The sequence below is a fragment of the Colobus angolensis genome, unplaced genomic scaffold, assembly GCF_000951035.1.
Source record: "Colobus angolensis palliatus isolate OR3802 unplaced genomic scaffold, Cang.pa_1.0 Scaffold247, whole genome shotgun sequence".
Taxonomy (NCBI): Eukaryota; Metazoa; Chordata; class Mammalia; order Primates; family Cercopithecidae; genus Colobus; species Colobus angolensis.
The window spans coordinates 22,715-42,452 of record NW_012115677.1 but is presented as its reverse complement, the minus strand read 5'-3'; the positions used below and the strand labels follow the sequence as shown (position 1 = coordinate 42,452).

General features: G+C 39.1%; 1 protein-coding gene across 1 annotated transcript in view; it reads left to right on the top strand.

Annotated features, from left to right (window-relative positions):
* The window catches only part of LOC105514546 (coiled-coil domain-containing protein 173-like), a 42,339-nt gene that overhangs the window by 12,531 nt on the left and 10,070 nt on the right, over positions 1-19,738 (top strand). The window contains exons 2-4 of the mRNA XM_011945969.1: positions 8,098-8,324; positions 14,618-14,791; positions 14,889-15,082. Coding sequence (XP_011801359.1) covers positions 8,098-8,324; positions 14,618-14,791; positions 14,889-15,082 — 595 coding nt within the window. The remainder of the gene's footprint in view (positions 1-8,097; positions 8,325-14,617; positions 14,792-14,888; positions 15,083-19,738) is intronic.

The window sequence follows — 19,738 nt, the reverse complement described above, 5'->3', positions numbered from 1 at the left end:
CCCTGTACTATTCTTGTGATAGTAATTAAGTCTTATGAGATCAATGGGTTTATCAGGGATTTCTACTTTTGCTTCTTCCTCATTTTCTCTTGCCGCCACCACGTAAGAAGTGTCTTTCACCTCCTGCCATGATTCTGAGGCCTCCCCAGCCATGTGGAACTGTAGGTCTAATTAAATCTCTTTTTTCTCAGTCTTCAGTATGTCTTTATCAGCAGGGTGAAAATGGATTAATATAGTAAATTGGTACCAGCAGAGTGGGGCATTGCTGGAAAGATAACTGAAAAGCGACTTTGGAACTGGGTAACAGGCAGAGATTGGAACAGTTTGAAGCAGAAGAAGATACGAAAATATGGGAAAGTTTGGAACTTCCTAGAGACTTGTTGAATGACTTTGACCAAAATGCTGATAGTGATATGGACAGTGAAATCCAGGCTGAGGTGGTCTCAGATGGAGATAAGGAACTTTTTGGAAACTGGAATAAAGGTGATTCTTGCTATGTTTTGGCAAAAAGACTGGCGTCATTTTGCCCCTGCCCTAAAGATTTGTGGAACTTTGAGAAAGATGATTTAGGGTATCTGGCAGAAGAAATTTCTAAGCAGCAATGCATTCAAGAGGTGAGTTGGGTACTGTTAAGGGCATTCAGTTTTAAAAGGGAAACAGACCATAAAAATTCAGAAAATTTGTAGTCTGACTATGCAATAGAAAAGAAAAACCAATTTTCTGGGGAGAAATTCAAGCCAGCTGCAGAAATCTGCATAAGCATCAAGGAGCCTAATGTTAATCACCAAGACCATGGGGAAAATGTCTCCAGGCCACGTTGGAGACCTTCACAGCAGCCCCTCCTGTCACAGGCCTAGAGGTCCAGGAGGAAAAAGTGGTTTTATGGTCTAGGCCCAGGGTCCCTGTGCTGTGTGCAGCCTATAGACTTGGTGCCCTGTGTCCCAGCTGCTCCAGCCATGGCTGAAAGAAGCCACCGTAGAGCTCATACTGTGGCTTCAGAGGGTGGAAGCCCCAAGCCTTGGCAGCTTTCACATGGTGTTGAGCCTATGGGTGCACAGAAGTCAAGAATTGAGGTTTGGGAACCTCCACCTAGATTTCAGAAGATATATGAAAATGCCTGGATGCCCAGGCAAAAGTTTGCTGCAGAGGCGGGGCCCTCATGGAGAACCTCTGCTAGGGCAGTGCAGAAGGGAATTGTGGGGTTGGAGCTCCCACATAGAGTCCCTACTGGGACATTATCTAGTGGAGCTGTGAGAACAGGGCCAGCATCCTCCAGACCCCAGTATGGTAGATCCACTGACAGTTTGCACTGTGCACCTGGAAAAGCCGCAGACACTCAATGCCAGTTCATGAAAGCAGCCAGGAGGGAAGCTGTGCCCTGCAAAGCCACAGGGGCAGAACTGTCAAAGACCATGGCATGGGAACCCACTTTTGCATCAGTGTGACCTGAATGTGAGACCTAGAGTCAAAGGAGATCATTTTGGAGCTTTAAAATTGTATTGCCCTGCTGGATTTCGGACTTGCATGGGTCCTGTAGCCCCTTTGTTTTGGCCAGTGTCTCCCATTTGGAATGGCTGTATTTGCCTAATACCTGTACCCCCATTGTATCTAGGAAGTACCTAGCTTGCTTTTGATTTTTTTTTTTTTGAGACAGAGTCTCGCTCTGTCGCCCAGGCTGGAGTGCAGTGGCCGGATCTCAGCTCACTGCAAGCTCTGCCGGGTTTACGCCATTCTCCTGCCTCAGCCTCCCGAGTAGCTGGGACTACAGGCGCCCGCCACCTCGCCCGGCTAGTTTTTTGTAATTTTTAGTAGAGACGGGGTTTCACCGTGTTCGCCAGGATGGTCTCGATCTCCTGACCTCGTGATCCGCCCGTCTCGGCCTCCCAAAGTGCTGGGATTACAGGCTTGAGCCACCGCGCCCGGCTTGCTTTTGATTTTACAGGTTCATAGGCGGAAGGGACTTGCCTTGTCTCAGATGAGACTTTGGACTATGGACTTTTGGGTTAATGCTGAAATGAGTTAAGACTTTGGGGGACTGTTGTGAAGGCATGATTGGTTTTGAAATGTGAGGATATGAGATTTAGAGGGGCCGGGGCAGAATGATATGGTTTGGCTGTGTCCCCACCCAAATCTCAACTTGAATGTTATCTCCCAGAATTCCTACATGTTGTGGGAGGGACCCAGGGAGAGGTAATTGAATCATGGGGGCTGGTCTTTACCATGCCATTCTTACAATAGTGAATACATCTCATGAGATCTGATGGGATTATCAGGGGTTTCCACTTTTGCTTCTTCCTCATTTTCTCTTGCTGCCGTCATGTAAGAAGTGCCTTTTGCCTGTCACCGTGAGTCTGAGGCCTCCCCAGCCATGTGGAACTGTAAGTCCAACTAAACCTTTTTTTCCTCCCTAGTCTCGGGTATGTCTTTATCAGCAGCATGAAAATAGACTAATACACATCTCATGTTAATGGGCTGGGAGATTTAGTATGGTTAACATGGTTTGAATATTTGTCCCCTTCAAAACTCATGTTGAAAATTAATTCCCAAAATGGCAGTATTGAGAGGTGGGGCCTTTAAGAAGTGATTGGGTCATGAGGGATCTGCCCTCATGAATGGATTAGAAATGGGGTCTTGCTATGAATGGATTAATGGCTTATGCTGGAAGTGGGACTCTTGGCCTCATAAGAAGAGGAAGAGAGATCTCAGCTAGCATCCTCAGCCCCCTTGCCATATGATGCCCTGCACTACTTCCAGACTCTGCAGAGAGACCTCACCAGCAAGAAAGCCCTCAACAAATGCAGCCCCTCAACCTTGCACTTCTCAGCCTCTATAATTGTAAGAAATAAAATCATTTTCTTTACAAATTATCTAGTTTCAGATATTCTGATATAGCAACAGCAAATGGACTAAGACAGATGGCAACACTTCCCAAATTGATCTACACATTTAACACAATTCCTATCAAAATTCTACTTGGCTTTCTTGTTGATATTGGCAAGCTGATCCTAGAATTCATATGGAAATGAAAAGGACAATAGAATAGCTAAAACAATTTTGAATCAGAAGAAATATTAATAAGTAAGAGGACTCACACTTCATGATATTAAGACTTACTACAAAGCTACACTCATTGGCTGGACATGGGAGTGTGCACCTATAGTCCCAGCTACTCAGGTGGTTGTGACCAGAAGGATCACTTGAGACCAGGAGTTCGAGGGTGTAGTGCACAATGGTTGTGCTTATGAATAGCTACTGCACTCCAGTCAGAGCTACATAGAGAGACCCTGTTTCTAAAAACAATAAAAAAACCTACAGTCACCAAGAGATTGTAGTGTTGGCTTAAGGAAAGACATATAGATGAGTGAATAGAAATAATGAAATAAACCCATACATCTATACTAAATGGGTTTTGACAAGAATGTTAATGCAATGGGAAAAGAGTAGAATTTTTAACAAATGGTGCCGGGATAAGTGGATATCCATATACAAAATAATGAATTTCGACTCCCAAATTAATATACACCTCACACTACATACAAATATTAGTTTGAAATGAATCATATAACTAAATATAAAAGCTAGAACTATAAAACTATTAGAAGAAAACTTAGATATACATCTTTATTACCTTGGATTTGGCAACAATTTCTTAGATGTGACACCAAAAGCACAATCAACCCAAGATAAATAGATTTGGCCTTCATCAAAATTAAAAACTTCAGTATGAATACATCAAAGAACACTATCAAAAAGTGCAAATACATCCACCGAATGGGAGAAGATATTTGCAAATTATATATATGCTAAGGGTCTATAATCCAGATTATAAAGAATTCTTTCAACTCAACAATAAAAAGCTCATTTTTAAAAAGGGATAAATGATTTGAACTGATATTTCTCCAAACAAGATGTACAAACAGCCAATAAGCACATGAAATGATTCTCAACTTCATTACCCATTATAGAAATACAAACCAATACCACAGTGAGAAACTACTTCCCACCCACTAGGATGAATGAAAAAAATAAAGGGACAGTAATAACTGTTGGGAAGGATGTGGAGAAATTGAAACCTTCATATGTTGTTAGTGGAAATGTAAAATAGTATAGCAACTTTGAAAAACAATTTGGCACTTTCTCAAAATGTTAAATATGGAGTTATAATTCTGTTCCTAAGCGTAACCAAAGATAATGAAAAACATATGTCCACACAAAAACATGTGAATGTTCATAACAGAATTATTCATAGTAGTCAAAAGGTGGAAACACCCCTAATGTCCATCAACTGATAATGGATAAACAAAATGTGCTACATCTATAGAATGGAATATTACTCACCATAAAAAGGAATTAGGGCCAGGCGTGGTGGCTCACACCTGTAATCCCAGCACTTTGGGAGGCCAAGGCAGGTGGATCACTTGATGCCATGAGTTTGAGACTAGCCAGGCCAATATGGTGAAACCCCATGTCTACTAAAAATACAAAAAAATTTAGTTGGGCATGGTGGTGTACGACCATAATCCCAGCTACTCGGGAGGCTTGGCAAGAGAATTGCTTGAGCCTGGGAGATGGAGGTTGCAGTGAGCCGAGATTGTGCCACCGCACTCCAGTCTGGGCGATGGAGACAGACTCATCTCAACAACAACACAACAACAACAACAAAAAGGAATCAAGTATGGATACATTCTACAATGTGAATGAACCTTGAAAACATTTAAGTAAAAGAGGTCAGATATAAAAGGCCACATATTGTATGATTCCATGCACATGAAATGTCTCGAATAGGCAAATTCAAAAAAGTAGAGCCAGAAAGTAGATTAGTGGTTGCCAGGGACTATGAGGAGGAGAGGACTGCTAATGCATAGAGTGTCCTTCTGGAGTGATGAAAATGTTCTGAATTAGATATTAGTGATAGTTGCCCAGCTTTGAGAATAAAAACCATCAAATGCTACTGTTTGCAGTGGTGGATTTTTATGTGTATTATAACTCAATAAAAAGATGATCTAATCCATGGAAAATGTGTCAATATGGCAGGCAGATGGACTGATTTTAGACACTTTTAAGTAACTTGCCACTGCTTTTGTCCCCTCTCTCCTGCTTGCGAGTCTGCCTATTTATATTCTCTCTCTGTCCATCTGTCTCTGTCTTTCATGTCCCTTCATTCAATTGTGATCTGCCCTTCTTCAACTTCTCTAACAGCCTCTACTGACATTGTATGAGATCTACTGTGGGGTAGAAATCTTGGAAGTAAGATTGCCCTCTAAGAACTAAATTTTACATCAGCCAGGGGATTAAAGTGGGGATATATGAAACCATCTATAGCTCTGATCTCAACCAGGGATCTCCTGATCTTCAAAGATATGGGGAACTTGCCCCAACTTCAGTGACCCGAGATAGTAAAAGCCTTTCCCAAGCTTTCTGGGGGCTTTCTTTTTTCTTTGCGGTTACCCAACTCTATTCCTGCATTTGTGGTGGTTCTCTTTGTTCATTCCTGTATCAGAGTCCATCAAAAGATCTACTTGAATAAAACATCCTGTGAACACAGTTATTCTACTAAAGATTTGAGATGTCAAAGAGGAGGGATCACACTTTGCACTACATAGCTTTCTGACATCCTGCTCTCCTGCCACCACTGCCAAGGCCCACTTACCACTGTATACTTTGTGGGGAGCAGCTCCTGCCAGAATGGACCGTGTACTGTATTGACCCTCTTTAGAATTTTAGTGAATTAAATTTAGAATGACGCTTGGGTCAGACAAAGATATTAATGTGCCTAGCAATTTCTTAATCAAAAGGCAGATGGTTTAACTTAGAGGCCACTGTTTGGTTAGCTTCTGATTGCAAGTAACACAAGCCAAATTGAGCTGGTTTAGGCAAAATAAAGGAAATTTGTTACAAGGCTGTAAGAATGTATTGGTCATGACTCTTAAGTAGAACAGTGTTCTGAATCAAGTTACACTGCAATCCCCAGATATGGGAGACACAGTATTCTCCTTTTTATTGTAACTACTGTGAATTAGATTAGTCATTTGCAACTAAAGAATCATGATGATACTCTTTGCAACTAAAGATAATACTATTTGCAACTAAAGAGTCATGATAAAGTCAGCTTTGTTTGGCTTTGTTCTGCATGCAGAGGTTTGGTATGTGGTAGGCAAGATAGTGCCTGTGGTTGTAAACTCACACTTTAGTTTAGTCACTAAGTTCTCACCCCTACCTGCCTTAATTTAAACCCCAAGAAGACTTTAATTGGTCCTAACAGCTTTTCTTTCAGTATCTTTCTCTTTTTGGAACTATGTGATTTTCTTGCTTCTGCCTTTCTCTCTACTTGTTTCATTCTTCTCATACTAATAGTAAAAATAATGATAGCTAATATTTGTTGAGAACATATTATGCACCAGACACTAGTCTTAAATTCTTTACATCCAGTAGATACTGTTAATGACCCCATTTTGCAATTAAGGAAACAGATTCAGAAGGGTTAAATAATTTTATCTAGATTCATATAGTTAATATATGGTGTGTTCAGAAAAAGTTCAGGTAGTCTGACTCCAGAATCCACACTCTTACCCACTCTGCTATCCTACCTTTGTTATGCCTGTGGCCACCCATCATTGTTCAAATGCCTTTCCTATTTTGGTGAATTTCCTTCCTTTGATGTCCTACCTCCTTAAGATAGAAGGCAAAATTCACTTTTTGAGCTGCTGTTACAGTTAGAGGGCAAGCGTGGGACAAAGACTCATCCAATCAGTTTTACATATGCCAGATTTATATTCTGAAGAGAGCAATATAAGGAATCAAACAGCATGTTGAATCAGTTTGTGTGTGTGTGTGTGTTTGTAGAAAATGGCAACAAAAGTGTACCAATTTCAGAGGCAACAGTGGGGAAGATTCAAGTATTCCAGTGTATGGTTTCCAGTGGGGCAAGTTGTAAATGGGGCAAGTCGAGATGCCTACACAAAGCCAGTTGCCATGGGCCCTCACTGGAACCCCATGTTGTGGTTTGTATGATGTTTTGCATATACAGCTTATAAGGATGACTATGGCTGTCTAGTAGATTGAGTCCATTACTTAATGCCCCTTAATTAATTCCTTTTCTGCCTAAACTAGTTGGAGGAAGTTTGGCTGTTAATAATTAAGAAACTTGGTTGATTAAAAGGGTAGGACCATTTTTCCAAGGAGATCTGTTATGAGTTCCACTGTGTCATTTAGGATGCTTTGAATTCATATAATAGAACACCCAACTCAATCATCTTCAAAAATAAGGACATTTTTTTCACTTTATAACAGGAATGCCAGGCTTCAGGTTGAGTTGATTAGCAGAATAATGAGATTATCATTGCCTCAGATTCTCCTGTTGTTTCTTCTTTGCAGTAACAGCTTCTTTGCAATAATAGCTTCATTCAAGGCTGGTTTCTCTTGTGGTCGTAGCTGTTTATCTGTCTCTTTTTCTTCCTTATTCATACTTAGCTTGAGAGTCTTTTGGATGTCTCTCCCAGAAGAACAAGGAAGAACTTTTCTAAAAGTTGCAAGTAAACCTTTTGTCCTGTTTCTTTGCTTTTTAGAGAAATAGTGATTGACAATGGAGATACAAGTGTTCTTAAACCAACTAGGCCCACCCTGGAACTATAGTGAGTTCTCCAAATTATGTTGCTGCTGCTCAGTGGGAAGAGGTTGAATAGAGTCAGTCGTAATGCCTACAACCCCAAAAGATGAACACCCACAAAGTTATCCATTTGTAAACTGCCACTTTGTTAACTTTGAAAAATGCTTTTATAACAAGCTGTTGGGATAGGTATTACTAGAAGATCTCTATTTTAAAGATGAGGGTACTGAGATTCCAAAAAGTTAAATGACTTGCCCAAGTTTACACAGTAAGGAAGTGATGTAAACAAGTAGTCAAATATATGCCTTCTGATTTCAAGGCCTTGTATTTTTTTTTTTTTCACTTAATCATAGCTGTTGTTGGGATAACAAGAGTAAATTAAGTATTTGAAAATAATTTCTAGTTATCATGCCACTATCAGAACTTCTGAGACAAATATCACTTAAACTGTTCCTGTAAGTCTTTAGTAATCATTTTTTACAATTTATTAGAAATAAGAAACTCTGAAGAAGATCAAGTTCTCTATCCGCCTCTTCTGCCTAGCAAAGTAGATCTCCAGCAGGTCACCATAATTCCACATAATGAGTGGAAAAGGATTCAAGATAGCCTTGACAGGTTGACAAGAGAAGCAGCATGCCTCCGTGCAGAAAGAAAGGCAAAGAAAGAAATGCATTTGCGATCTCAAGAGGTGGTAAAACACTGGACTAATACATATGCAGTAAGTATTAACCACCCAGGAATACACATGCACTGAAGACTTGCTCTTGTTTCTTAGTACTCTTACGCTTCTTTTTATAATTTTTTTTACATGTAAAATTTCGTTAAAATGCATTGAAACACACTTTCAACAGTGTTATTTAGGTATAAGTGATATACAATGAATTGGACATATTTGAAATGTACAATCCTATAATTTTGACATATGTATAAACCCCCAAAACCATCATTACTATTAGGATAATGAACATGTTCTTCACCTCAAAATTTCCTCATGACCTGTTTTATTCCCTCTCCTTCCTCCCTGCTCCTCCTCTGGATCCTTAGGTAACCACTGATCTGCTTCCTATTACAGATTTCAGTTACTTCCTATTACAGATTTCAATTTACTTTTCAATTCCTATTACAATTACTTTGAGATTCATTCATGTTGTGGGTATCAATTGTTGATTTTTATTGCTGAATAGTGTTCCATTGTATAGATATACCACAGTTTGTTTATTTGGTTACCTTTTGATGGTTGACATCAATGAAATGTTGACATTTGAGCTGTTTCTTTCCCTTTTTGGCTATTACAAACAAAGCTGCTATGAACATTCACGTATAAGTCTATGTATGGACATATACTTCCATTTCTTTTAGTAAATATCTTCATGTAGAATAGCTGTTTTTTATGATAGGTGTATATTTAACTTTGTAAGAAACTTCCAAACTGTTATCCAAAGTAGTTGTAATTTTGCATTCCCAATAGTAATCTTTGAGAGTTCTATTTCCTCTCCATTCTCAACAACACTTGGTATAGTTGGTCTTTTTAATTATAAACATTTTAATAGGTGTGAAATATCTCATTATAGTTTTAATTTGAATTTCTCTAAGTAAAAATGATGTTAAATGTCTTTTCCTGAACTTATTTTCTACCAGTATATCTTCTTTGGTGATGTATCCATTCAAGTATTTTTCCCGTTTTAAAATTAGTTTTATTATTGAGCTTAGATAATTTTTAAACTATATTCCAAATTCAAATTAATGATTAGGTATTTGACTTGAAAATACTTTCTCTCACTCTATATCTTGACTTTTCATTTCCTTACTGTGTCTTTTGAAAAGCAAAAGTTTTTACTTTTAGTGAAGTATGGTTTATCAATTTTTCTTGCATATATCATTATTTTAGTGGCTTATCCAAGAAATCTTTACCTAATCTAATATCACAAAGATTTTCTCCTATGTTTTCTTTTAGAAGTTTAAAAATTTTAGATTTCACCAAATACTTCATGTTCTCACTTATAAGTGGGAGGTAAATATTGAGTACACATGGACACAAAGAAGAGAACAGTAGACACTGGCACCTTTTTTGTTTTGTTTTGTTTTGTTTTGTTTTGAGATGGAGTCTTGCTTTGTTGCCCAGGCTGGAGTGCAGTGGCGTGATCTCCGCTCACTGCAAGCTCCACCTCCCAGGTTCACTCCATTCTCCTGCCTCAGCCTCCCGAGTATGTGGGACTTCAGGCACCCGCCACAACACCCTGTTAATTTTTTGTATTTTTTTTTAGTAGAGACGGGTTTTCACCATGTTAGCCAGGATGGTCTTGATTTCCTGACCTCATGATACACCTGCCTTGGCCTTCCAAAGTGCTGGGATTACATGTGTGAGCCACTGCACCCAGTCGACACTGGCACATGTCTTAAGGATGGAGGAGGGTGGGAGGAAGATGATGATTGGATATTATGCTGATTACCTGGGTGACAAAATTATCTGCACACCAAATCCTTGTGACATGCAATTTACCTATGTAACAAAACTGCACATGTAACCCTTGAACCTGAAATAAAAGTCGGAAAGAAATATATATTTTTTGGTTTCCTGTATAGGTCTATGAACCATTTTAAATATATGCTTATAGGCAATGAGGTATTGATTTTTTTTGTTTTTGTGTATGAAGATCCAATTGCTCTTGCATAATTTATTGAAAATAGTCTTCTTTATCCACTACATTGCCTTTGCACTTTTCTTAAAAATCCACTTGCGTATACATATTCAGGCGACATTTCTGCACTATCCTGTTTTATTGCTCTATTTATCTGTGTTTACTCCAATAATACACTGTCTTAATAACTGTAGATTTAATAACAGGTCTTGAAATCAGTTCCTTTTCAAAGCTGTTTTGGCTATTCTAGGTCCTTTGTACATCCTTATGATTTTTTTAATTTTAATTTTTTATTTAAAAAAATTTTTTTTGAAACGGAGTCTCACTCTGTCACCTAGTCTGGAGTTCAGTGGCACGATCTCGGCTCACTGCAACCTCCGCCTCCAGGGTTCAAGCAATTCTTCTGCCTCAGCGCCCTGAGTAGCTGGGACTACAGGCCCGCACCATCATGCCCGACTAATTTTTGTACTTTTTTTTTTTTTTTTTTTTGAGACGGAGTCTCGCTCTGTCACCCAGGCTGGAGTGCTGTGGCCAGATCTCAGCTCACTGCAAGCTCTGCCTCCCGGGTTCACGCCATTCTCCTGCCTCAGCCTCCCGGGTAGCTGGGACTACAGGCGCCGCCACGTCGCCCGGCTAGTTTTTTGTAGTTTTTAGTAGAGACGGGGTTTCACCGTGTTAGCCAGGATGGTCTCGATCTCCTGACCTCGTGATCCGCCTGCCTTGGCCTCCCAAAGTGCTGGGATTACAGGCTTGAGCCACCGCGCCCGGCCTAATTTTTGTATTTTTAATAGAGACGGGGTTTCACCATGTTGGCCAGGATGGTCTCGAACTCCTGACCTCAAGTGATCTGCCAGCCTCAGCCTCCTCAAGTGCCTGGCCGTTATGAATTTTAGAATCTGCTTGTCAATTCATGCAAAAAAGCCAGCTGGAATTTTGATTGGGATAGTGTTGAATCTCTAGATCAATTTGGAGATAATTATATTTTGACAATATTGAATCTTCTGAACCATGAACATACTGTCTCTATTTGTTTAAGTCTTAATTTCTTTTCTTTTCTTTTTTTTTTTTTTTTTGAGATGGAGTTTTGCTCTTGTTGCCCAGGCTGGAGTGTAACGGCAAGGTCTCGGCTCACCGCAACCTCTGCCTCCCGGGTTCAAGCAATTCTCCTGGCTCAGCCTCCTGAGTAGCTGAGATTACAGGCATGCGCCACAATGCCCATCTAATTTTGTATTTTTAGTAAAGAGGGGGTTTCTTCATGTTGGTCAGGCTGGTCTCGAACTCCCGACCTCAGGTGATCCGCCAGCCTCGGTCTCCCAAAGTGCTGGGATTACAGGTGTGAGCCACCACGCCCAGCCTAAGTCTTAATTTCTGTCAGCAGTGTTTTATAGTGTTCAATATGTAGGTTTTATACATCTTTTGTTGGATTTATCCCTAAATATTTCATATTTTTAATATTATGGTAAATGGTGTTTTTAAAAGTTTTAATCTGCTATTGTTAGCTTTAGAAATACAGTAAATTTTTCCTGTATCAATCTGGTATGCTGCAACATGGCTAATCTTACTTATTAGTTCTAGTCCCTTCTTGGTAGATTCCATCAGATTTCCTACATAGACAGTCATGGCATCAGAGAATAAAGACAGTTTTAATTCTTTTTTTTTCCCAATCTGAACGGCTATTTATTTTTCTTGACTTACTGCATTGGCTAGAAGCTCCAATATAATATTGAATAAATGTAGTGAAGGTAGATATTCTTATTCCTGACTTTGGGGGAAAAGTACTCATTCTTTCACCTTTAACTGTGATGCTAAGTGTATGGTTTTTGTAGGTGTCCCTAATGAAGTTGAAGTTGCCTTCTGTATCAAAATTGTTGAGTGTTTTGGTTCTTTTAAAATCAGAAATGGATGTTAGACTTTTTAAAGTACTTTTTGATGTCTGTTGAGATTATCACAAGGTTCTTATTTTCTAGTCTGTTAAAATTGTGAATTACATTGATTGATTTTTAAATATTCAACCAAGCTTGCATTACTAGGATAAAACCCCATTGGTCATAATGTATTATCCTTTTGATGGATTTAATTTGCTAAAATGTTATTAATTTTTGTATTTGTGTTCATGAGGGATACTGGTCCATAGTTTTCTTGAAATATCTTTATCTAGTTTGAATATCAGAGTAGTACTGTTTACTGTTATGACGCACGATTGCGCAGAAAGCCAGAGTACTGGAAACTGAAGAACCAAGACAGCTTCTCATCATTTGCCTCTGATTTGTCTATCTGCCTGCCTCTTCCTCTCTCTGGAACTGCATAGTGCTTTTGCTGTGCCCTGCTCTGTGCATCTGCTAGCCTCCCTCTACCTGAGGTTTACAGTAGCCCAGTTTAGTTCCATACGTATGAATGGGAAACTTCTTCGAAATGGGAGGTGTCCCCTGACTCCTTTTATTATCTTGCCTGGGGAGAAATGCTGGGAAAAGGTAATCCCTTCCTCCACCCTACTTTCCTCCATTGTTTGAGGCACTGAGCGGCAGGGTTATGTTTGTTTTATGATAGAATTATTAAAACTACAGATAGGCATAAACTCAGTCTAGAGAGTTCTCACTGTTTTTTTTCTTTTTAACATTGCATGTTTCCTTACTTTGTTGCAGTATACATTATTTATCTTTGGGAAAGGACATAGAAAACTTATAGTACCTTGCTTTAGAAACGATGGTCATAATTTATTAATTCTCTTTTTTTTTCTCAAAAAGGGAAGGATTATATGATGACTAATGTATGTAACATACGACATTCTGAAAAAGGCAAAACTATAGGGAAAGAAAACAGATCAGTGGTTGCAAGGGCCTACAGGTAGAGGGAGTGGTTGACTATAATGAGACATGATGGGATTTTTTGGGAAGATGGAATTACTTTGTAAGTGACTGTATGCATTTGTAAACTCTACACTAAAAGGGCACTTGTAAATTATAACATAGAAAACCTGACTTGAAAAAGGTCCCTGGTACATAAAGGGATAGGAGGGATAGGGGATGGGGATATATCCTTTTTTTTTTTTTTAATGCAGAAGTAGCGCATATAATGCTTTAAATCTCCATGGGTATTAAAGATGAATAATAAATGATGATTCATCTTACTAGCAGCAAGACTGTCTATAAACCCGTAGTAGTAAAAACTATGATATAGACACAGAGGTTGACAAAATAATAAGTCGGAAGAGAGAACCTAGAAACAAACCCACATTATATATTGGAACTTGACATATGACAAAAATGTCATTGCAAAAAGGAAAGGAAAGGATGGGAATTCAACAACTGATACTGGGGTAATTGGCATATGAAAGAGATTAAATTACATCTTAATAGTACAGAATACAGAAAAATGGATTTCAGCCAGACTAAATACCTAAATTTAAAAGGCAAAACACTAAAACTTTTAACATAAATAATAGAATATCTTCAGGATATCAAAGTAAATAAGGTTTTCTTAAGACATAGGAAATAGGACCAATAAGGAAAAGGAAGACCTCATATGACATGAGGAATGGAGGCCTCAGAGTTATAGAAGAATATATAAAATATACAACTATTGGTTTTTTAAAGGAGCAAAAGTAGTAAGATATATATTTATTGTGTAACTGTAGAGAGGAACTTTGGAAATAAACAAAAGAAACTATTAGCAGTTATCTTAGAATGAGAGGAGATTGCAGATGGGTTGGAAGGTGATATAGTTTGGATGTGTGTCCCCATTCAGATATCATATTGAAATGTAATTCCCAATGTTGGAGGTGGGGCCTCGTGGGAGGTGATTGGATCATGGGGGCAGATTTCTCATAAATGGTTTAGCACCATGCCCATTGGTACTGTTCTCGAAATAGTGACTGTGTTCTCATGACATCTGGTCGTTTGAAAGTGTGTAGTACCTCCTTCCTCCACTCTCGTTTCCCCTCTGGCCATGACATGCCTGCTTCCCGTTTGCCTTCCACCACGATTGTAAGTTTCCTGAGGCCTCCAGAAGCTGAGCAGATGCCAACATCATCCTTCCTGTACAGCCTACAGAACTGTGAGCTAATTAAATCTCTTTCCTTTATAAATTACCCAGTCTCTGGTATTTCTTTATAGAAATGTGAGAACAGATTAATACAAAAGGAGAAGTTCATATACCTCTATAATATTTTGGGATTTTGAACCATGTAATGTGTTATCTACCTAAAAAAGTCAGTCTAAAAAATAAGCTCATAAATGTAGCCTCATATTTTATTTATTAATAAAATATTATAAATACAATAAAAACATAAAAGCTCAAATTATAATATTATGTTAAATTGTAGTAAAATTAAATTGAAAAATGAAAACAAAAGATTGTGTTTGTCTTTTTACAGGGGATGAAAGAACAGAAACTTGAAGCCAAAAAGAAGCGTGATGAAGAAATAGAGGCAGAAAGACAAATTCTGGATCTGGAAGAAGAAATACACAAACAAGGAAAAAGAAAAAAGGCCATCGAAAATGCAAAGCAATGTCAATTTTACCAGACAGAAAGAGTGAAAAACTTTCATGTACTACTTGGGTTTTCTTGTATTTTTATATATATTTAACACATCTATACATAATTAGGCATCATTTTCTTAAAGTACTATAATTTTTCTTTTGTAGTCAGGACTTCTTCTTAGTAGAGTTATGAAAGAACGTGATGCCCAGATTGAATTCCAAAAGAGTAAGATAAAATCAGATAAAAAATGGGAGGAACAATTGAAACTCAACATTGAAAAAGCTTTTAAAGAACAACAAGAAAAAGCAGAAAAACGACACAGAGAAAGGGTGGCTCTTGCCAAAGATCATCTAAAACAGTATGTATACATAAAATACCTTTTTGTACCTTTCTCTTTTTTCTCATAATGGTTGTAGCTTTTTTCTGATTATAAAAGTAATACACGCTAAAATAATTAGTTAGTAGAAAAAGTACAAAAAGGAGGTTAAAAATCACTATCACTTTCTTACCCAGAGATTGTATATTGGTTATTATTGTCATAATAATGCAACATAATACACAACCACGCAATCTAGTGGCATACAAAAAAAAAACATGTTTACTTCTCATGCATCTGGGGGTTGGCTGATCTAGGCTGGAATCAGGAAAGCAGCTTTTCTTCAAGCTGTAGGACTGGCTGGGTTTGTTTATTGTTGTGGAGAGGATTCTGATCCGCTTCATGTGTATACATTCTGAGGTTCAGGATGAAGCAGCCACATGGGGCAACTTCTCACATGGTATTGACAGAGATGCAAGAGAGGGAGCCCAAGCTTGCAAGAACACAGCTAAACCCAAAGTCAATGGACAAGGAAGTATACTTGACCTTCCATCAGTCTAAAGCAAGTCACATGGCCAACCCCAAAAAAATAATGGAACAGAGAAGTAGACTTCCATTAAAGTGAGGCAGGAAGGGGAAGGGAGTGAATCTTTTTTGAACGGTAAATCTAAACTACCATAGGAAGTTACTATTATTGTTTTGGTATATAGCCATGTGGAGTTTTTTATGAAGGATTCATCAGGTTTATTGAAATATAATTTGCATTCAGTAAAATTCACCCTTTAAAAAGTATAGCTGCGTAACTACCACTCAAATCAAGATATAGAACATTTCCATCACCCCCAAAATTTCCCTCATGCTCCTTTGCTGTATAAGTTCTATCCCCTGCTCCTAGCCTCTGGAAGTCATTGATCTAGTGATAGACTTTTTTTTCTGAATGTATATACTCACGTTTTATAAAATGACATTTGAATTAGCAATATTGCCTTATTACATGCTTTTTTCATGTACCTGCATGTCATATGTATAATTATTTATCAAAATCACATTATGTCTAAATGACACAGACATCAGTTCTCAGAATATATATATTGCCAAATTGTGTATTTTTCATTTCAGTCCTTAGTAACGAGGGAAGAAAAACCTTTGGATTTATTGTAATTTTTTTCTTTGGCAGTGTAGAGATCTAAACGTTTGTACAAGTTAGGGACAAAGCCATTGGCAGAGGGAGGCAAGTATTTGACCAGTGAATCACTTGTGTTTGAGAAATCTCTTGTTATATTGCAGCTCGGAAGTGGCAGTCAGATTTCCAGCAAGCTACCTGGCAAGTGCTAACACCTTTACAGGCTGTCTGTCCTCCTATAACCTTTGTATCTAGGCTGTGTTTGGGCCACAGCATGTTTTTTCCTTGTAGTATTTGTCAGTAGGTTAGAGGTTCAAGCTGGTGTAGGATTTATTTTAGTTATTCCTTTGGCATATCTTCAGTGCAGTCTCAGAAATGTTCATCAAGCTCTGATGTCAGCATAAATTCCTTTACTTCTCATGGTGGGCTTTGTCCTTGTGGATGGTGACCAAGTGTTACCTATCCTCACTGTACTCTCAACTGTTCTATTTTCCTTTGAGATGTCTTGAAAATTCAGTTATGTGGCTAAGACTAATGGTATAGAATTTATATTGGTTGCATTGTGGGGAATTAGGAGAGGAAGGATGTTGTGATGGTTAATATTAGATGTCAACTTGATTGGATCGAAGGATGCCTAGATGGCTGGTAAAGTATCATTTCTGGGTGTGTCTGCGAGGGTGTCACCAGAGGAGATAGATGTTTGAGTCAGTGCTCTGGGAGAAGAAGACCCACGCTCAATGTGGGTGGGCACCATCCAGTCAGCTGCCAGCACAGCTAGAACAAAGCAGGCAGAAGAAGGTGGGCTAATCTTGGTTGCTTGCTGAGCCTTCTGGCTTCCTTATTCATCAGTGCCAGATGCTTCCTTCTGCTTTTCCTGCCCTTGGACGTCACATCCCAGGTTCTTCCATCATTAGACTCTGGGACTTGCACCAGTGGCTTAATGGGGGCTCTCGGGCCTTTGGCCACAGACTGAAGGCTGCACTGTGAGCTTCCCTGGTTTTGAGGCTTTTGGACTCTGACTGAACACTACTGGTTTCTCTCTTCCTCAGTTTGCAGACAGCCTAATGTGGGACTTCGCCTTGTAATAGTGTCAGCTAATTCTCCCAAATAAACTCACACATACACACACACCCTCTTGGTTCTGTTTCTCTGGAGAACCCCTGACTAATAGAGATGTTCAACATGTGAACCTGGGTTGCCAATTTGTTTCCAAAGTCCTACAGCTTAAATTTAATAAGAAACATTCAAGTCTGTAATTGATGTTTCTTTTCTTTTGTTTTTTTGAGACGGAGTCTCGCTGTGTCGCGGCCCAGGCTGGAGCGCAGTGGCCGGATCTCAGCTCACTGCAAGCTCCGCCTCCCGGGTTTACGCCATTCTCCTGCCTCAGCCTCCCGAGTAGCTGGGACTACAGGCGCCCACCACCTTGCCCGGCTAGTTTTTTGTATTTTTTAGTAGAGACGGGGTTTCACCGTGTTAGCCAGGATGGTCTCGATCTCTTGACCTCGTGATCCGCCTGTCTCGGCCTCCCAAAGTGCTGTGATTACAGGCTTAAGCCACCGCGCCTGGCCTCAAGTCTGTAATTGAAAACAACATAGGAAATTATAAATCAATTATTATATATTTGTTTAAGTATATGAGTTTACAAACTTATCACCAAGCTGTATGCTGTTGAATGTTTATTCGTGTATGGGTTTTATAGAATTCAGAATGCATGTTACTTTAAAATACTGTTAGGAATAGTGATGAACCTATAAAAAACCTCTTTAAACCAATAGAAATGGAATAATAGCACTGGCGTTTACCTGAGTTGGGAAGAGGAGCATGTAGCAGAAAAGAGATGCAAAGTAGAATTCCTTTCCCCTTTCTTGAATAAGAGTTTATTCAGGAGCAAAATTTCAAAATAGGCTATTTATTCATTCGTTAGGATATTCCTTCCTTCATTCATTCATACAACATTTATTGAACAACCTCCATTTGCAAGTCACTATTCTAGTCATTGAGAATACAAAGATGAATATGATACAATCTTCTTAAGAAGTTCATGGCTGGGCGTGGTGGCTCATGCCTCCCAATCCCAGCACTTTGGGAGGCCAAGGTGGGTGGATCACTTGAGGTCAGGAGTTCGAGACCAGCCTGACCAACATGGTGAAACCCCGTCTCTACTAAAAAAATACAAAATTAGCCAGGCATGGTGGCGCACGCCTGTAATCCCAGCTACTCAGGAAGCTGAGGCAGGAGAATTGCTTGAACCTGGGAGGTGAAGGTTGCAGTGAGCTGAGATTGTGCAATTGCACTCCAGCCTGGGGAACAAGAGAGAAACTCCATCTCAAAAAAAAAAAAAGTTCAGAATCTGGGAGCAGAGAGCACAGAAATGGAACAAATAATTAGAATATAATGATAAATATTATTTTGGCAAATATGTGTAGAGGGTGTGTGGAAGCATGTAAAATGAGTATCTGACCCAGTCTAGAGAAGGCTTTTCAGAAGAAACTGGCTCCTGCACCTAATTGCAAAGAAGGAATAGTAATAAGCCACGCTAAGAATGGGCTGTAGAGGTATTTTAAGCACAGGTGAAGGCCCAGAGTGGGATAGAATATGGTGGATTTGGAGAACTCCAAGTAGTCAAGATGGCTGTAGTATAAAAGAAGAAAGATAAGGTTGGAGAGATAGGCTGGGAACAGCTCATGGTGTCTTTTAAAGGTCCTGTGCCTTAAGGCCTGCCAGAATTTGGAATGACTGTCTTCTTTGGGCAAAGACATATTTTAATTATTTTTATCACAAAAAAATGGAAATTGCAGAATACCAAGGGGCAAGTCTCTTTTTTGCGTGCCCTATTAATTGTATTACCAAGTGCTACCTTGTGGTGATTTAAAATATTTCCACACATTCTTTGATACTCCTTCCTTCAGAGGATGGAGCCCAATTTATTTCCCTCTTAAGTGTGGCTATACATAGTAACTCATTTCCAAGAAATAGAATGTGTCAGAAATAATGGTGTGTGACATCTAAGCTTAGGATACTAAAGGCATTGTGGCTTTCTCCTTACTGTCTCCCATGGATTGCTCATTGGGGAATCTAACTGCCGTGGTGTAAGGATACTCGAGTAGATCAATGGAGAGGTCCATGTGGCAAGGACCTGAGGTGTCCTGACACCAAATATGTGAAAGTGGATTCTCCAGCTTCCTTTAAGCCCTTGGATGACTGCTACTTCAACTGGCATCTTGACTACAACATTAGTTAAGAACCATCCAACTAACTCACTCTCAGATTCCTGACTCTCAGGAATGGTATGAGATAATAAGTGTTTATTGTTTTAAGCTGTTAAGTTTCAGAGTAATTAGTTATTCAGGAATAGAAAATTGAAACACATTGCACAGCTGCTGGTCCTGTGCCTGAAAGTGAAAATTTTCACATACTTTCTAAATCTATAAACTCCAGACCTCGGAAGCCTATGCTACTGTGGGGCTTTGACTAGTATAAGAGTCTTTGTGTGACTCATAGCCCAGTGGGTATGATGGGGATATGACAAATAAGATACCACAGTGACACCAAAATCCCAAAATAGAGGGATTTTG